Source organism: Harpia harpyja, chromosome 3 (genome assembly GCF_026419915.1).
Source record: "Harpia harpyja isolate bHarHar1 chromosome 3, bHarHar1 primary haplotype, whole genome shotgun sequence".
NCBI lineage: Eukaryota > Metazoa > Chordata > Aves > Accipitriformes > Accipitridae > Harpia > Harpia harpyja.
In genome coordinates this window covers 2,143,508-2,159,884 of record NC_068942.1, presented here as the reverse complement: position 1 = coordinate 2,159,884, position 16,377 = coordinate 2,143,508, and the positions used below count along the sequence as shown (strand labels likewise).

The window sequence follows — 16,377 nt, the reverse complement described above, 5'->3', positions numbered from 1 at the left end:
CTGCTACAGCTTGATCGAGACCTTCCAGGACAGAAAACAAAGTCTGAATTATGTCAATCTCTTCAGACAGAAAAGTGGAACAAAATCTCTCAGAAGGCAAATTCAGTGAGGAATCTCACCAAATCAGTGATGTGTGTGGAACAATATGAAAATAGGTCCTGCTGTACTGTAGGTAGAAAATTAATCAGCTATTTACAATTAAATGACATCATTTAAATGGGATATTAATTTTCTAATTAGGTTAACCTTTAAAATGCTGATTTCCTAACTGTATGTTACAGGAGAATATTAACTTGTAAATGACTGATTTCTTTTCCTGTGGAACATGCCATGAGATGAACATATTACTATGGATCTCACAAAGATTATAGGTTTGTTTCCCTGAAGATATTTATGGATCTCTTCAACATAGAACTAGTTTTGTTGTTTGCCAGCCCTTGTTAGGTAAAACCCTGCTTGGATTTTCTTTACAAAAGAGTGCATTTCTGGTGTGGAGAAGTAATATATATGAATGTAAAGAACAAATTAAATACAGCATCTAAAAATTTGGTAAAATTTTCTATCGTTCAGTAATTTGAACAGCATATGCCTCTGTAAGATTTTTAATTATGCTTCTACATAAACAGTGTTGTTAATATTGTTATCACCCTGTAAGTAAATTGGGTGCTCAGTTTTCATTACGCTTCATAGAAACTGCTCAGGCTGCTTTAAAAACCTCTGCATATATTTGCAGAAAAGTACATGTTCTAATTATACTGATAGTTTCACACGTTGAGAGAAATTTCTCAGCTGTTTCATGCATTTGTGGCTGGACTTGGCTTCGGGTTTTTTCATGTAGAAGTTGATAGCATTTCAGAGCTCAAATCTTGTCACGGTAGGATGTCTCTTTATTTGAAATGATATGAGTACAGGAATTCATTCTTCTGACAACCTCTGTTCTGCTTTTATAAGTGGTAAATTCCAGCCCAAGGAAATGTCAAATCACAATGAAGAGAGGTTTGCCTAGAAAAAATGATGATAATTCATGTTTTACAGTAATTCAAATTCAAAACCACCAGCGTGTGCATATTAAAGCAAAGCATCATTAGACGTATACAAATTAAAGATGCCTTGGCCTTAATTTGCTAAATTGTTAGAAAAGGAAAGTTGAGAAATAAGTAAATTTGACGCTTTGCTATGTTCTACACTATTTTAAGGAAAAGAATTTATTTTCTACCTAGAAACGTTCTTTTTCCTTTAACCTCACTGCATAATCATTTTCTTTGGGATTTGTTTCTATTCAACTAAAGTATTACCTGTTTGTGTAACTTCACAAACAACTGTCCAATACTTCCTTCACCTGCCTTTACTTTCTTGCTTTGTTATTTTTACTATTACAGGCCTCGAGAAGCTATGCGTCCTCGGTGTGTCCTGGAAGGGCATTCGGTAGTATCATATACACAAATTAGATACGGTGTCTGGCAGACGAATACACGGACCATCAGCCACGGTGAATGCAGCATTGCTAAAACAAGTATCCTGGACCCTTCCACAAGTGAAGTTAACATGGACGGGTAATGAAGTGTGGAAGTTACGCTGGCCTGAGCAAAACCTAAAGTAAATCTGCACCGCGCTGTGAACTATGATTCGTCACCCCAGCTTCCAGTGAATATTAGAATACAGACCTAGGTACTGGGAGAAAATTAATTTTCACCTAAACTGCAAAATATACACGAAGGCACAGGCACTGTCGGTATTGCTTTGAAGGTACTCCCATGCTTCTACCATAGGAGGTGCTACCTGAAACCCACAGGTACTCAAGTAAGCGAAATTCTTGTTCACTGCTGGCACCGGACGACTTCACCGTGCTGCTGTTACACACACCGGGTACTCCTGCTTGCTTGCGGCCGCCGGTGCCCGGGGCTCCTCGCCTCCCGTGGGGAGAAGCCCCTGGTGCCTTCCCTCGGGGCGGGGGGCAGCCGTGGCCTGAGACGCGGTGCAGGGAAGATGGCGAAGAAGAACGGCGCAGCCGAGGAAAACGGGGTGCTGGCGAGGGCCAGCTCCAGAGCCGAGGGCTCGGCCCGGGGAAAGGGGCAGAGGCTGTGGGAGAGGATTGTCGATGCGCGGTTTGTCCTTGGGACACCTGCGGGGAGGTCATGCTTCCTACCTTTGCTCCTTTTGACCCTTAAGCTGGAAGCTTTGCTGGTACTCTTGCCTCCGAGTCCAATATTTAAGGTTAGATTTTGACACTAGAAGGAGCAGGAGACCGCGCAGCCAGCCAGCAGGCAGGGGAAGGGCACTAACCCAGCGGGGCCCGCAGCCGCTACAAGGAGGGTGCTCAGCCCGCCCGCGGGAGGCCGCAGGGAGAGGCCCGTCTCCCCGAGGGTGAAAGCGCAGCAGGTCGGGCGGCTCTCTGCCCCTCCGCAGGGCTCTTCTTCGCCGTCGTCGTCGTCGTCGTCGTCCCCTCCCCGCCCGGGGCTCATCGCCGCGGGGGCCCCGCCGCCCCTCACCAGCACCGGCCCCGCCGCTGAGGCGAGGCCGGCCCCAGGTGAGCGGCGCTGCCCGCGCCTGGCCGGCAGGTGGCGCCGTCGTTCCCCGCCCGCCTGCCGCGGCGCGGCGCGGGGGAAGGGAGCGGCAGCGGCAGCCTCAGCCTGGCGCCGGCGGTCCGCGCCGCCACAGCCTCGGGTCTGCGCCGGCAGAGCCCCCCCCCCCCCTAACCCCACGCCATGGAGCCGCAGGCACAGGGTGAGTCTCGTCGGGATGGGGGTCCCGTCCGTCGCCGGGGGTTGCCGCCTTCCCCGCCTCGGGAAGGGCCGAGCCCGCGCGGGGGACGGTGCCCCGCGGGTGGAGAGAGCCTGAGGGCGAGCCGCGGCCCGGGGAACCGCCCGCTACCCCTCCGGCGAGGGGGGGGGGGGGGGGGTCGGTGAGAGGAGCGTGGGCTGAGGTACCCCGCTGGCGGTCGCGGCCACGGGCTCCACCGGGGATCGCGGCGTGGCCCGGCCCGGCCCGCGGAGCGTCCTCGGCGTGCGCGCCCCGTCCTCCATCCCGACCCGGGCTGCCTTCGGCTCTCCTTGTTTTACCACACGGGTGGGATGGTGACGTCCGTTTTCTCCTTCTGCTGGTTTTAAGCGTTTCCCGGTCGAGTAGCGGGAGGACAACTTGGCGTGAAGTTCAGTCTCGGTGAGGGTCTGGAGGGGAGGGGGTCGTCGGCTGTTGGAAGCGGTTTTGTGTGGAGCGTCCTGCCCGGCAGAGCCGCGGCCGGCCGGCCCCTCAGGTGCCCGCCTCTGCCTCCGGCAGGGCGGGCGGGACGGTGCCGGTGCCGGTGCCGGTGCCTGCCGAAATGGACGCCCTCCTCTCGGGGTGCCTGCGGGACCCCACCGCCGGACTAGCAGCAGAGCCCTCCCCTGAGGCCAGCTGCGGCATCGGATGCGCTAAAGCCTTCCCGCAGCTCTGCAAACACGGCTCTCGTTGATGTAAGGCGAACGTGTTCTGTTGCAACAGTTACGATTAAGCTAGCTGTTCCTATCTCCCCCTGGGTAAAGTTAATTAGCCTCCAGAGAACAGCGGAAACTTCTCGTGCAAGGTTGAGGTGATGTCTGAGTCAGCCTAAGGTATTTAGCGTACACGGATCTTGCTCACCTTTACGGTCTCGCTTCTCTTTTCTGAAGGACCTTATGAGTTCGCCGCACTCGTCCTTAAGCCAACAGTACTAAGCAGGTGGTACAAATATTTCCGCGAAAGCAGAATGTTTAGAAACCATTTTATGTCATCTGTAATATAGGGAGATGAAGTAAGGGGGAGACATATGCTCGTCGAAATTAACTGGCAAAACAGCCTTCCAGAATAGTTAAAAACTGTCTTAAACAAATACACATAAAAGAGGCGAATGTTGATTGCAAATACGGTTGTACGTAAAGGAGTACAGTGGGAGACTTGAGCTCGTGATGCTTGTGAAGGAGAAAGCCTTTCTGGCAAAAGCGTGGTGTGTGTGCTATCCTAATGGATACACGGCTGAAGCTGATTGGCAAAATAGATCTGTGGCTCACTTCCTGGGGTTTTTAAAAGTGAATATTAAGATCATAGCGCAAGACTGTTATTTAAACTAATTTTCCAAATACACCTGTACAGATACTACCGTGGGAGCTCCTGCTTTTTAAACAGGAGCTTCATATGGTGAAGGATCTGATCGTTTATTGTTTTGTAGAACTGATGGAAAACAGTATCTGATTCTAATTAGCCAGATAGCGGTATATGTGCACGTGAGTTTTTTACCTTCCCAGACTAGTAAGATGAGTAAATATGTTCTTAGTACATGTTAAAAATTCAAGCCAATAAATGTGTTTTGCTAATGTATGTTTTGGTCAGCAACTCTGTTACTGCCACAGGTCTTTAATAAATTCTTCTTCTGGATGAATATCTATTGGCTAGTGAGAGAATATAAAAACATTTTGTATTGCTTAATTTTATCTAATTAGGGATTTTTAGCCCTTCATTTTTCTGCATACAATGCAGGAGCTCAGGAGCTTTTTCTTTTTTGGTTTTGTTTTTTTTTTTATTGTAAACTTGTTGACAGACAAATATGGGACTTTTCAAGGCTATACTCAATTCTTAAGTCACTTTTTTCTTACATTTCTCACCTGTGTGCTTTATTTCTAGAGTTTCTCAGAACAGTCTCACATAACTTAAAAAAAAAATATCTATCTTTGATACAGTAGCAGTACAAGCTAAGATTTTTGCGGTAGGTATTTGCATGCCAGAAAACCTTTATTCCAAAATGTCCTCTCTCTTTCTAGACTTAATTCAGTGCATGCTACTGCAGTTATGGAGCCTTGCTGGCAAAAAGAATTTAACCTGTATGTGTCTAATGCAGTTGAATTTAGTGAAGTACATCTAAGCACTGGCCTTCAATCCTACTCTGCAATTTGCAGAGCATAGTTATAGGAGGTTAGTAACAAAACAGTAGCAATTTACTTGGAAAAAAACCCACCACTTCAAGTATCTGCTTAAGCAGCAGGAGAAATGGGTACACATTTTAATGAGTTTATGAATTGCTTCTAAGGAACCTCTAGATGCCCACAGAGAAATGAAGCCCAAACGGTTTTGTTGCAGTGTGCTCTGCTGGGGGTTTGCATTCCAATTGAAAAGACAAGTAAAAGCTATAAATTTGAAAGCACTGTCAAATTTCTCATATTTAACACTTTAAAGATTTTCTTCAAAAGGAATTTTCTACATAATTGCGTGGTTTGTGCCATTTTATGTTGTCCTGAAGGGAGGCTCTGTCTGAGTAGATCAATTTCAAGAAATAGACACATGAAAGTACGAAATGTAGATTTCTTCAGAGCAGGAAAATAATTTTTGTCAGCATTTTTACACAGCAGCATGAATCAACCTTATAAATCTTAATGCAACTGTGAACAAAAAAAAAAAAAGTGTTATTACGTGCAACCGTGTCAAGGTACCGCACAGAGGTCACAGCTAAGATCAGGAGTTTCTGTGTGGTTCAAGGGACGATGTAACATTTGTCCATACCCCAAAGACTGTGAAAGTTAAATGCTCTGATATTTATCTTAAAGCAGTAGAGAGAGTTCATGGACTGAAATGGAATTAGTGTTATACTTAAGTATATTGAATGTCTTGCAGCATTCATGCTAACTAGATGAGACAGTCTACCAGACAGAGAGTAATAGTAATTAATGTTAAAATTATTTCCTAAAGAAATAACCATATGTTCCCTGTAAACAAATTCATACGTGTAATGAAAATCATAAATTGTACTTTACATAAATTGTATCTTTAAGCCTCTGGGTGCTTTTATCTTTGATCACTTTTTCCTCATAATGGTCCCAGAGCTAGCTGATCCTGGCAACACAAGTGCTAAAAATTCCCTAAGGGCATATTTGTTTTCCTTCCTATGGCTGTCAGTCATTTTTAAAGTGAAAAGTTTGGAAGTCTGAAGAACAATGTTTCTCCCTGAAAGACAGGAAAATCGGAACTGTGTATTTGCCTCTCATGATACTCATTCTATTCCAGGTCCAGATTAACTAACTATCCTGCGTAGCCCTGCTTTCTAGTTTAAAACTGTGAATGTCCTCTAAGAATGACAGTACTACGGATGTCTTCATCTGTCTCTCACCTGAGAATCCCGTGTGACTTTTAACACTGGAGCTTTGCTTTTAATACGTCTCTCTCCTTTTGCAATTAATCCTCCCCTTTTTCTTCTATCCAGCTATAATCGTACCTCCTTCTTTCTCTGTCGTATCCTGTCTTGATTCTTACCCTGATAAAGCTTTGTCGTGCTCTTTGGTTCTGCTCTTTGCCCTTTTACTTACCCAGGGAGCTCAACCAGCTTCTTGCACTTCTAGCCTCTGAAAGGGTTTTTGAAGCATCTTCCCGTCCTAGCAATCCTTCTTACAGCCGTTCCTGACAGATGTTCTGCATCCTCTGCTAGTTGTGTGTTGTAGCCATAATAGCTTGCCGTGGCTATGCATCCACCTGTAAAGTATGGTAGTGAGAGCTGTAATTAATTCAGATGTTGGGCGACTCCTCGAGGCCTGTGTCTCGCAGGCCTGCAGCACTGCTCTGCTTTACTGTGTGCAGCTGACGTGCTCCATCTGTGATCCTCAGGCCAGTCGCGTCTGGCACGTGAGGTTACAGAGCAGAGAGGCAGCACCTGGGCACGTGCCATTTGGCTGGAGCTTATGATCAGAAGAAAATCATTAGAAGTCACAGCATTAGCCCAGCGGCCCTCTCCCTGCCCCAGTGGCACCCGTCATCTCACAGTCAGATGGTCTGAGGTCTCCCATGGTGGGAGGCAGTGGTGAGGAGGTCTTGCGTTACCTGTGATACGGTGTACAAGACTCGCCAAAACAGGGCATTGGTAGCTTGGTCAGCATTCTCGCTCCCTCTTTCTCCTCAGTAGCTACTTATGTGGTTACTAATACAGGTATGAATCTGGATAGAGAGTCAGTCTCACGGTGGGAAGGTGGGGATAAGGACCATACAGAGATGTTGCTTCACTGCACCAGCAGTGCTGTGGCCATCACACCAAAGCACAGTCTTGCTGGAGAGGGCAGCATCTTCCCCAGCCTCGTGTTTGGGGTTGGTGGCTTTTACCAAGGAGTACTGACTGTTTTGTTCTGTGTTCACCTTTCCTCTAAGGGCAGAGCAAAACTAGTGGCTTGGGGCTGATTTAGTGTAACTGGTCTATGAGAAGAAAATCCCTCTACTCAGGTAAGCGCACCAGCACACAGGTTGGTCAGTGTTGATACACGTGATAAAATGGGAAGGATGAGGCAAGGGGAACCTTAGTTTTCTTGTCCAGCAGCAGCTGCTAGTTCCTTCCGTTGTGAGAAGTGCATTTACATTCCCCACCTATCTTTGCAAGGAAAGTGCCTGGCCATACGTGCTCCTGAGGCTTCATGGTTCACTCTAGTTAACCTGGGGGTTGTGCTGTCTCCTTACGGCCCTCTGGAGCTCACCATTGCCCTGCTACGGAAAGCAGGAGATTGGGCTTCGCAAAGGGTCAGGAGAATATTGGGGTACTTGAACCAGCCAGCGATAACCTGCGTATTTGACTGCATGATGGAAGTCTCAGCTGCTGTATTAATAAGATCACATGAAGATGAGGTCAAGTGAAAACGGTAGGGTTGTAATTTATAATAGGATTCTTAAATATTTAACAAGAGTGCACAGAGCTGGAGATAATTGCTCTTTCATCCTTTTTAGACTAAAAGGAGGGAAAATACATGCATGGAAGGAGTTATTTGGTATATCGGATTTTAAGCAAATAAATGTCTGAAATCTAATGCAGTGCTTCTGTTTTACCCTTTTGAACCTGTACTGTTTTCAGCTTTATGACAGGATGTCACAGGATGAAATTCAGTTTGCTGAGGCTGAAAAAATTTGAGTGGTTTCATGCTACACATGAGAACCGAGAATAAAATACAGTGGGATTTGGAAAAGAAATATAAAAGAGGAAATCCTCTAAAATCTAGGGCCAGTCTTATAAGGCATTGTAACTTTGCCAGTTTTACAACCATGAAGATAGAAAAAGGCAGAACATGCAAAACCAAATACATCAAACCCTAAAACGTGTTTAAATTCTTGCTCTATTTTTTTCTCCTGTGTCTTCTTATATGCACAGGACTGCAGGTATGAGTCCTACTGTGAAGCAGCACAAGTATAGTCTGAGTCTGCTCTCTGTCAGTGTTCTCCAGGGCACTAGTGGAAAGACAAGTCTGCTGATGCTGTTCTGATGTGCCTCACTGACTTGTGCAGTACAGTACAGAAATGCATGGAACTTCTGAGGTGCTTTGCTTAGGCCATGTGCTGCTTGAAGGTCAAGGATGTGGCACAAGCTTGGCAGAAGATTGCAGAGGGGTTGAAGTATGTTCTGTGTGGTGGTATTTAGAAATTTAGATATTGTTTAGTAGCTTGTTTTAGCGTAATTCTGGAATTGGGGTTTAGAAAGACTGTGGTCAGCCTTTGTTTCAGAAAGTGTTTCAAGGGTAAAATTAGATCTTTCTTATGATCAGAAAATACCTCTTGGGGTAATATATAAGTATGAGATCTGGGCAGGCTAGTTTTATCTGGTTTTATTTGTATCTCATAGAAATGCACAGTTGCAATGCCAAATTTTAGAACTGTAGTCTGCTTTGGTCATATTGTTGCTCTCTAAGCTGGGCATTTTGGCTGCTGCATTCTCTAAACCCATCATGTACGAGAAATGGTGAGAGGGGACTGACAAATCTGGATTCTAGTATCAGATGTCACACTGACCTTCTCCAAAACCTTATGTGTATTAGTCGATTTGTTTGATTCTCTAGGACAGAGGTAATGCTGCTTAGCCACCTTTGAGATCCATGGATCAAAATCATATTATAATAGCTGACTCGGCTATCATCATTACACTTATGCATCCGTGGCATGGTTAAGTGTTGCAGGTGGATAACTGTAAAAGACTCAGTCATCTAGCAAGTGTTTGTATTGCACTTTAGCACTAAATCTTCTTTTCTTTCTCTTGTGCTGTCTCTCATTCCCTCGCTCTTTCACTTTGTAAAAAGAAGTAGAATGTCAGCAGTGAGGATCTTTCTGCAGATGTTCTTATCTGAGAGTGTAAAACAAATGCAAGAACGTGACGTGCGTGAAGTGATGCTGCCTCCAGTACCATCTTACCATGATGATAAAGGTGTTACACGGAGTCTTCTGTTTTCCCTCTTCTGCTTGGCACATTTTACCTTTTCTGTGCTTGTAGGACTTAAACTCTCTAGATAATAAAAAGGGCTTCTAAAAGGCTGTTCTTGCTAATTACTTCTGTGCAACATTTCTTGAACTTTTTAATTCTTTTTCGCTTTTTCACTTATTCCAGCATTGTGTTTATATTAGTGGCATGGGGTTAATGGCATGGTAAAGCAAAGGATCCACTATTGGATCCCCAAGCAGACAAGAAAGGTTCCACTGCAAATAGTAGCATAAAATACTAGGAGTTTTGATATTCTCTCCACGCTCTGTCACGAAGTTTTCTTATGTAAGGCTGGTTCCTGAAAGACATCTCATTTTCATAGCTGAAAGCCAGGGCTTTTACAACAACCAAATAAGAATAATACAGCAGTAAAATTTATAAAGACAGGTTTACAGAAATAAGGAAAAAGTCATGGTTACATGTGTGTATCCTGTGGCCAGATACAGTAACTTCTCCCTTTAGTCTGTTGTCCACCTAACAGGCTTTCAGATGCTTAGGAACAATGTAGTCAGGGATCCAGTTCTTGGTCAATTTTTATATCTTTGCATTTCTAGTCACTGAAGGAGAATCCAGGGAGTTTGGAGAAGCTGGTAGATTCCTCAAAATGCAAACTCAAGATTAGCGTTTAGTATGACACAGGAACTAGGGCTCTAGTGGTGCTTTTGGCAGAGAGATATATAAAATTACACTCTGAAAACATTTTTGATATTCATGCAAGCATGAAGTGCCTATAGATAAATAGTTGGTTTTCCCAGTAAAAAGTGTTTGCACAAAATATTTTTGTAGCAGACAGTGCAGTTCATTTTCATGTACTTTCTCGCTGAAAGGACTACTTTTGTTTGTTGGTCAGTGAAGTTATTTGCTTTCCCAGGCCCCAAGGGACCAGATCCTGCCCAAACTATTTCTTCCTCTTTTGAGAACCATTCTTTCTGTTTTTTTCTTTCCATTTGTACAGTCTGATTTCTGGCTGGGTTTTGCTTTAATTTGTGAAATACACTTCCTCTTTAGCCATCCAAATATATAAGTTGTCTTTCTTTAGTACCTGTGTCATACTTCAAAGTTGTATTTAATAATTGCCTAATAATTAAAGTTACTAATTTATAAATTGTAAGTAAAGTATGGAAAGCATGATTAAAAACTATATGTGGTATGGATTTAAAAGGCTGTATGATTTATATTCTGTCAATATTTATAAATGGTGGCTGAAGGGAGCTGATGCTTTCGATGTTTACCTCTTCAGTAAACAGGTTTTTCTGTGTTCATCTGTTTGTTCAGGTGTTCTCTTTTCACCAGTTTCCTCACCAAGAAATTGCCTTGCCATCTGGGTGGAGCTAAGGTGGTGCAGGTTTGTGGTTACGAAAAGGTTGCTCATAATCATCTTAAAATTTTAAAATACTTGTGCAGAGTTTCCTTGGAATAATTGTTTTCATTGTGCTTTAGGTGAATTTAGTAGTAAGTTGTCATGCTGATGTTGGCCCAGGCATTTTAGGTGCTTCTCTAATTCCTTTTTCTATGTTTCATACTTCAATTAACATGTTCTTAACTCCACTGAGTAGATCACAGATAGGTCACTTTAGGAAACGCTGACAGGTTTTTAGAGAATGATGTGGAGTGAATGTGTTTAATAGAATATCTTCTGAAGGCCTCAAATGCTTTATGTTCTTTCTCTGCGGGGTTGGTGCATGCTAAATTTTCATTAAAAAGTGATCAGAGATAGTTGTATTTAAACACAACCAGATTTTCCTTAGAGACAAGTAAAATGTATGTACATTACAGAGTTAGAGGGGCAATTATGCTGGGAACAGAAGATTATCTTCTTCTCAAAGTACTTTAATAGGCAGATGGCAGCTATTAACTTATTATTGTGGGAGGAAGGAATCAAAGTCATAATCAAGGAGAATGATGTTTGCCATGTAATTAAACTATCTAACCAGTGCTGTACACTGTTACGTGCATATGAAGCCATGTGGTCTTGCAAGAGTGAATCCTTCATTTGTGTTGTGGGTCAGATGGTGCGGAAGCTTTGGTAGCAAAGAAGAGATGATGGTGAAGAAGGAACAATTACTTGAACAGCCTGACTAATAAAAAAAAAAAAAGGCGGCTGCTGAATAATGCCATTCATATAAACTGAATCACAATGTGGTTTTGAGGATTTAAATAAGGTCTTTCAGAGTTAAATAGCAGATTTTGTCAGTAAACTGGAAGTCAAATACTACAGGTAGAGGAAAAAATATGTCTCCCCTTGTGGCTTTAAATTGCTTCAAAAAATAGAGAGGCATAGATAGTGAGCAATATATCTGGTGTCTGCATTAAGCACAAGGAGTAAAGAAGAATATGTAAGGATAATAGTTTGTACCCATTTGAGAGATGTTCAAAGACAAGAACTAGATTTAGACCTAGATCCAGAATTAGAAAGCTGCTCGGTTGTGTCCAGGTCTGCACAGAAATATGCAGCATGAACACGTCCTGAAAGGGGAGCAGCAGTATTCTAGTCATAGTTACGTGCTGCACATGGGAATCAAAAACAGGGGAAGGGTAAGAGAGAATGAGATTTTAACAAGTTGAAGAGGGATGAAGATGTGAATGGAAGTTGTTAGCAGAGATGCATTGGAATACTGGTTTATTTCAGATAAGTACATTGTGTTATGTCCATCCTGCAACAACATACATAAGAAAAATCTTATGTAAGGTAGTAGAAGAGCTAAGAGAAGACAAGGACTGTCTTGTGTCCTCTTCTGAGACCCTCTCAAGGCACTGAAGTTACAATAGGCATGATGACAGGCTGGGTGATCTGTATGGAATAGGGTGGAGGTTTGAGTGATGTTCTTGCCACTGAGTGTGATCTAATGGAACCTTGAGGGTGCAGCAACTCGTGCCACATGCCTAAACCTCTTCCTTCTCCCACCAAACTTCCTTCTCCTGCCAGCCAGAGCAGGTGTCAGAGAAGCTGACCCTCTGTGGTTCAGGGCTTATCTTCAAGGAGGAAAAAACATACTCTGTGACGGCTGCTGTTTTGGCTGGTGTATGAGGCTAAATCAGGGACCTTAAAGACTGAGACAGTACAGTGTGGCTGGAAGTGCCAGTCTCTGTCTCCTGGTCTGATAAATAGCTTCCCCTCCTGCGATACGGTCATTTGTGTAACTCGGGCCAACTGCAGAGGCATGCCTCCTGTCTTCAAACCCTACCCAACAGAAGGAAAGGCCAAGAAACCTGTTTCCATGGGAACTTCACAGATATCTAGGGCCCTAAACCCCAGATGTCTCCACCCACAGCCTCACTAAGCAAACACATTTCTTTGTAATGGCATGCTACAGACCACTGAGTGGGCAAAGCTGCGAAATTAACGGTGCCAAAAACTCTGAAGGCCTTAACATGGAGCTTAACATTAAGAACAGAATAATAAATATCTCATTTCACAGTTCAGGGTGCTGGCAAAAAAACCTGGAGGAAAAACAAATGAAACCTTGGATTGAACGGGCCCAGCTCGATGGTGCTATTCTGATTGAGAAGTATTTTGTGTGGCCTGTGTCCAGAGAATTAGTGTCACGCTAACTCCAAATTCCAGGTTTATCAGAGCAACCCACCGCAGCAATGACTGCCTAGCTACAAGGAAGTGCATTTCCAAGAAATGAGGTGGCATAAATTAGAGCTGCTTTTCAATATATTTGGAGTATTTGTTTTAACAAATAAAAATTTGTTTTATCTTAAACAAAGGGCCTGTGCAAGGGAATACGTGGCCTTTGTTTCTGGTAAAATGGATTTGTTTTCAAATAATATTCATATAAATGAGCTTTATTTTTAGTGGCTTTAAATGGGGATGCAATTGCGTTGCAGGTAGATGACCAAGAGTAGGTCAAGTTTGTTCAGGGAAGCCTAGAGGAAGTCTACGCTGTTAGATGACTCCCCTTAGGAAGGCAAAAGTGCACTGGTGCAAAGTAGCTAGTCTTAATTACGAAGGGGTGAAGGGGTATTGCAAACTGAAGCAGGTGGTGCTTAAAAAATGGGGGGGGGGCGGGACAGGACACAAGACATGTCTGCTCTGAGGAGCATGTTGATTCACTGCCTCCTCTTGGTGGCTCTTCCATAGTCTAACATAAACACTTAAGAAAAACTCTGGGGACAGGAACTGTGCCTTTATGCCAATTTAGTGAGTGATTTATTGTTGCTAATTTATAATTATGATTCTGCCTACAAAGCTTAGTCACAGATAGTGGACGTTTTGTGCTAAGCAGTATGCAAAAAGACAGTCCTGGTCCTTAAAAACTGTAATCTTTACTCTCCCAACGTGAGAGATTGAGCACATATAAGGGAGGATAATTTGTCCCTTCTCTCTCAGCATTCCTAAATGTGTATTTTAGTATATATAACAATGCTGAGACATTTAATCTATTGAAGCAACGGGAATAATGAATTTGAGCTGGAAGAGAATAAAGAATCCATCGTGTACCCAGTTACAATTGCTTCCTGTGTATTTTGCCTAGTAAGTTTACGGGATCAAAAGTGACACATCTGCCTTACATGTTGTAATAGCTGTATGGGGGTGTGGGGAAAGCAAGCAACCTGCTGGCGCTCATTTTTAAATTAGACTTATGAAGATCTTGTTAGTTATGTGTGTTGTGATGTAAAGGATACAAATTATAGCTACGTGAAGAATTTATTTTTTAATTAAAAAAATATAATTTTAGCACTTCTTGCAGCACAGATACTTTGTTGGAAGTTAATTGAGGAGGCTTGTGAGTTCAATTATACTGCAGTTAGATTGCTATCTAGTGATACTCTTTTGCACCTGGCTTTAGAAAACTACGATAAACTGATCCTTTTTTAGGAGAGAAAGGTTATTAAATCCTGCCATTAACTTTCAGTGATTTTGATTCAGTGAAGCAGATGTGTGAGCTTAATTATACAATTGATGGGATCACAGTCACTTCTACCAGCTGAGGATGGGACCCAAGGTGCCTGTCTATTCTGAGATTAGAAAAATGTACCTTAGTGTATTTTTAGTATGAAAGGGTGGGTTTAAGAAATGTGACTGACAACTTCTACCTCGACTGCCAGCATTTCCATGTCATAGCTCTTATCTTCCCCTACATTGCTTTTTCTTTAGTCTGATTACATATGCTTTATTCCTTCATTTGTTTTATGCAGTCCGTTAGTTTCTAGAGTACCTTATTTGTAGAGAACAAGTCTCTTTTGTGACTCAGTGTCATCCACTTTCTCATTCCCCATTATTCCATCATGACTTCATCTCCCCCCCACCCCGTTCTGCCTAAAGAAAGAAAAAGAGATGATAACCCTTCCACTTGTGGCATCTTTTTCTTACCCTTGACCTCACAGAAAGTTGTGCAGAATGATCAATAGAGTGCACAGTAAGTGGTACAATACCATCATTACTTTCAGTATTGACATAATAGAAAGAAGCATCTGCTGTCTTTAAACTGTTACATTTCACAACAATTGCTTTGTATTTCCATAGCTACAGCTTAGAAAGCAATGTCACCCTTGTCTTCCCCAGGCAGGCAGGATTATTATTTTGTACAAAGAGAGCTAGCTGTTGGATAAAATGCATAAGATCATGCCTTGCATTTCTGGACGTTTCAGATAATTATTTTGTTTGGAAGATCAGTTCTCAGGTTGAAGCTTGGTACCTACTTTTAGTAAGTGATATATATTTTTTTACCACGATAGCTATTCTCACTTTTATCCATTGCACTTCTGTCTTTGGGATGGTTATCAAACTCCTTACCAATGTGTATGGCTTCTCCGTGCAGTGGTTGAGCTGTGGAGTCTGTTTTCTGGCAGTAATTTGTGTATAGATTGTCTCTTTTCCCTGGCACAGATTGGCAGCTGTGTCAATGGCTTCTGGGGGAAAAACAACAGAGTGAGATCCTCAATGTATGATTAATTTCTTTTTACTTTACTAAAACAGAGAAAAGAATTATCACACTACAACTGGCTGTTTATCCAGGAGCTTCAAATAAAAGCGTTCCTTTGTTTGGAAACCTGCCAATCTATCTCATAGCTATGGATAGATTTATTAATGCCTGCTTTTGCAGGGGTGAAGAGATGGAGTGGAAAGCCTTAGTAAGGTCTGTAATGAGCTGCTCCAGGATGACTGGAGACATTTATTCTTAGATGGCAGACTACGTCCTAGAGCTCTCGAACACCCAAAAGCTGTACTCCCTCCCTCTCCTTGACACCACCCCTAACCCAAAGCCCAGTGGAGAGAGGAAATGAAGGCACTTGCCCATCCATATCTCTCTTCCACAGAGCATACTCAGAGAAAAAGGAAGATTGAGCCCCCATGGTTTCAGAAAGTTTTGTTTAATGTTTACGCTTTTGATTTACATGACCCATGCGTCTTGAGTTCTTCCCTCTCTGAACCAAGGTGAGCCCAGCCTCTGGGTTTATTTTCCAATCATAGCTTTAAAATCAATCTTCCTTCTATTCTGAGCTCTAAGTCCTCTTGGAGGGAGGCAGACTGTATGGTAATGGTTAGGCTCAAGCAGTTCACAGTCAAGACTTGTCCACAGTTAGAGCCAAACACAGAAGGGAAGATCTTCCTTCAAGTAGTTTGTTTTCTAGGTGAATTAAATGAAAGCATATTTTCCTGTTTAGATCCTCCCATAATAACTTCAGAGTGGAAAAAATGGTACTGGAAATCCTTGCAATTTTAATAGTTTTTCTGATCAATTTAGTTATTTACTGTACATGCTTCTAGTCCCCCTTTCTCCCCCTTAATCTCTATATGTGGCATTAAGAATACATTATAAAGAAGATCAAAGACACTAATGCAATGTCTGGACAGTTCCTTTGTTCTACTTACCGTTTCATCCCTTTGAAGACTTAATTGCAATTTAAATTTGTAAACAAGTGTTTTCCAAGTTTAAAGTAAAGTATTCCAAGTAAGAAACAGTTCTTCTGCATACCTTGCTGTGCTGTTAGCTACACTATAATGACATGGCAAAACAAGCTGTAATGTCATTTTGCTTACTAGGAGGGTTATATAATTAGAGGATGTTTTCTCACTATTTGATATGAATACTAGATAACAAAGTAGGTATGCTATTTTTAATTGGTTGGGAAACAAAAAAAACCAGAGCAGTAAAAGGGCTTCAATTCTTAACTGTTTTGTTAGAATAAAGGATCATCTATATATT

The 16,377-nt window shown here is 42.7% G+C and overlaps 1 protein-coding gene across 2 annotated transcripts in view; it reads left to right on the top strand.

Annotated features, from left to right (window-relative positions):
* Positions 1–2,615: 2,615 nt before the first annotated feature.
* Positions 2,616–16,377, top strand: part of TPD52L1 (TPD52 like 1) — a 61,522-nt gene continuing 47,760 nt past the window's right edge. For both annotated transcript variants that reach the window (XM_052781162.1, XM_052781161.1), the window contains exon 1: positions 2,616–2,724. In XM_052781162.1, coding sequence (XP_052637122.1) covers positions 2,706–2,724 — 19 coding nt within the window. In that variant the 5' untranslated portion in view covers positions 2,616–2,705. The remainder of the gene's footprint in view (positions 2,725–16,377) is intronic.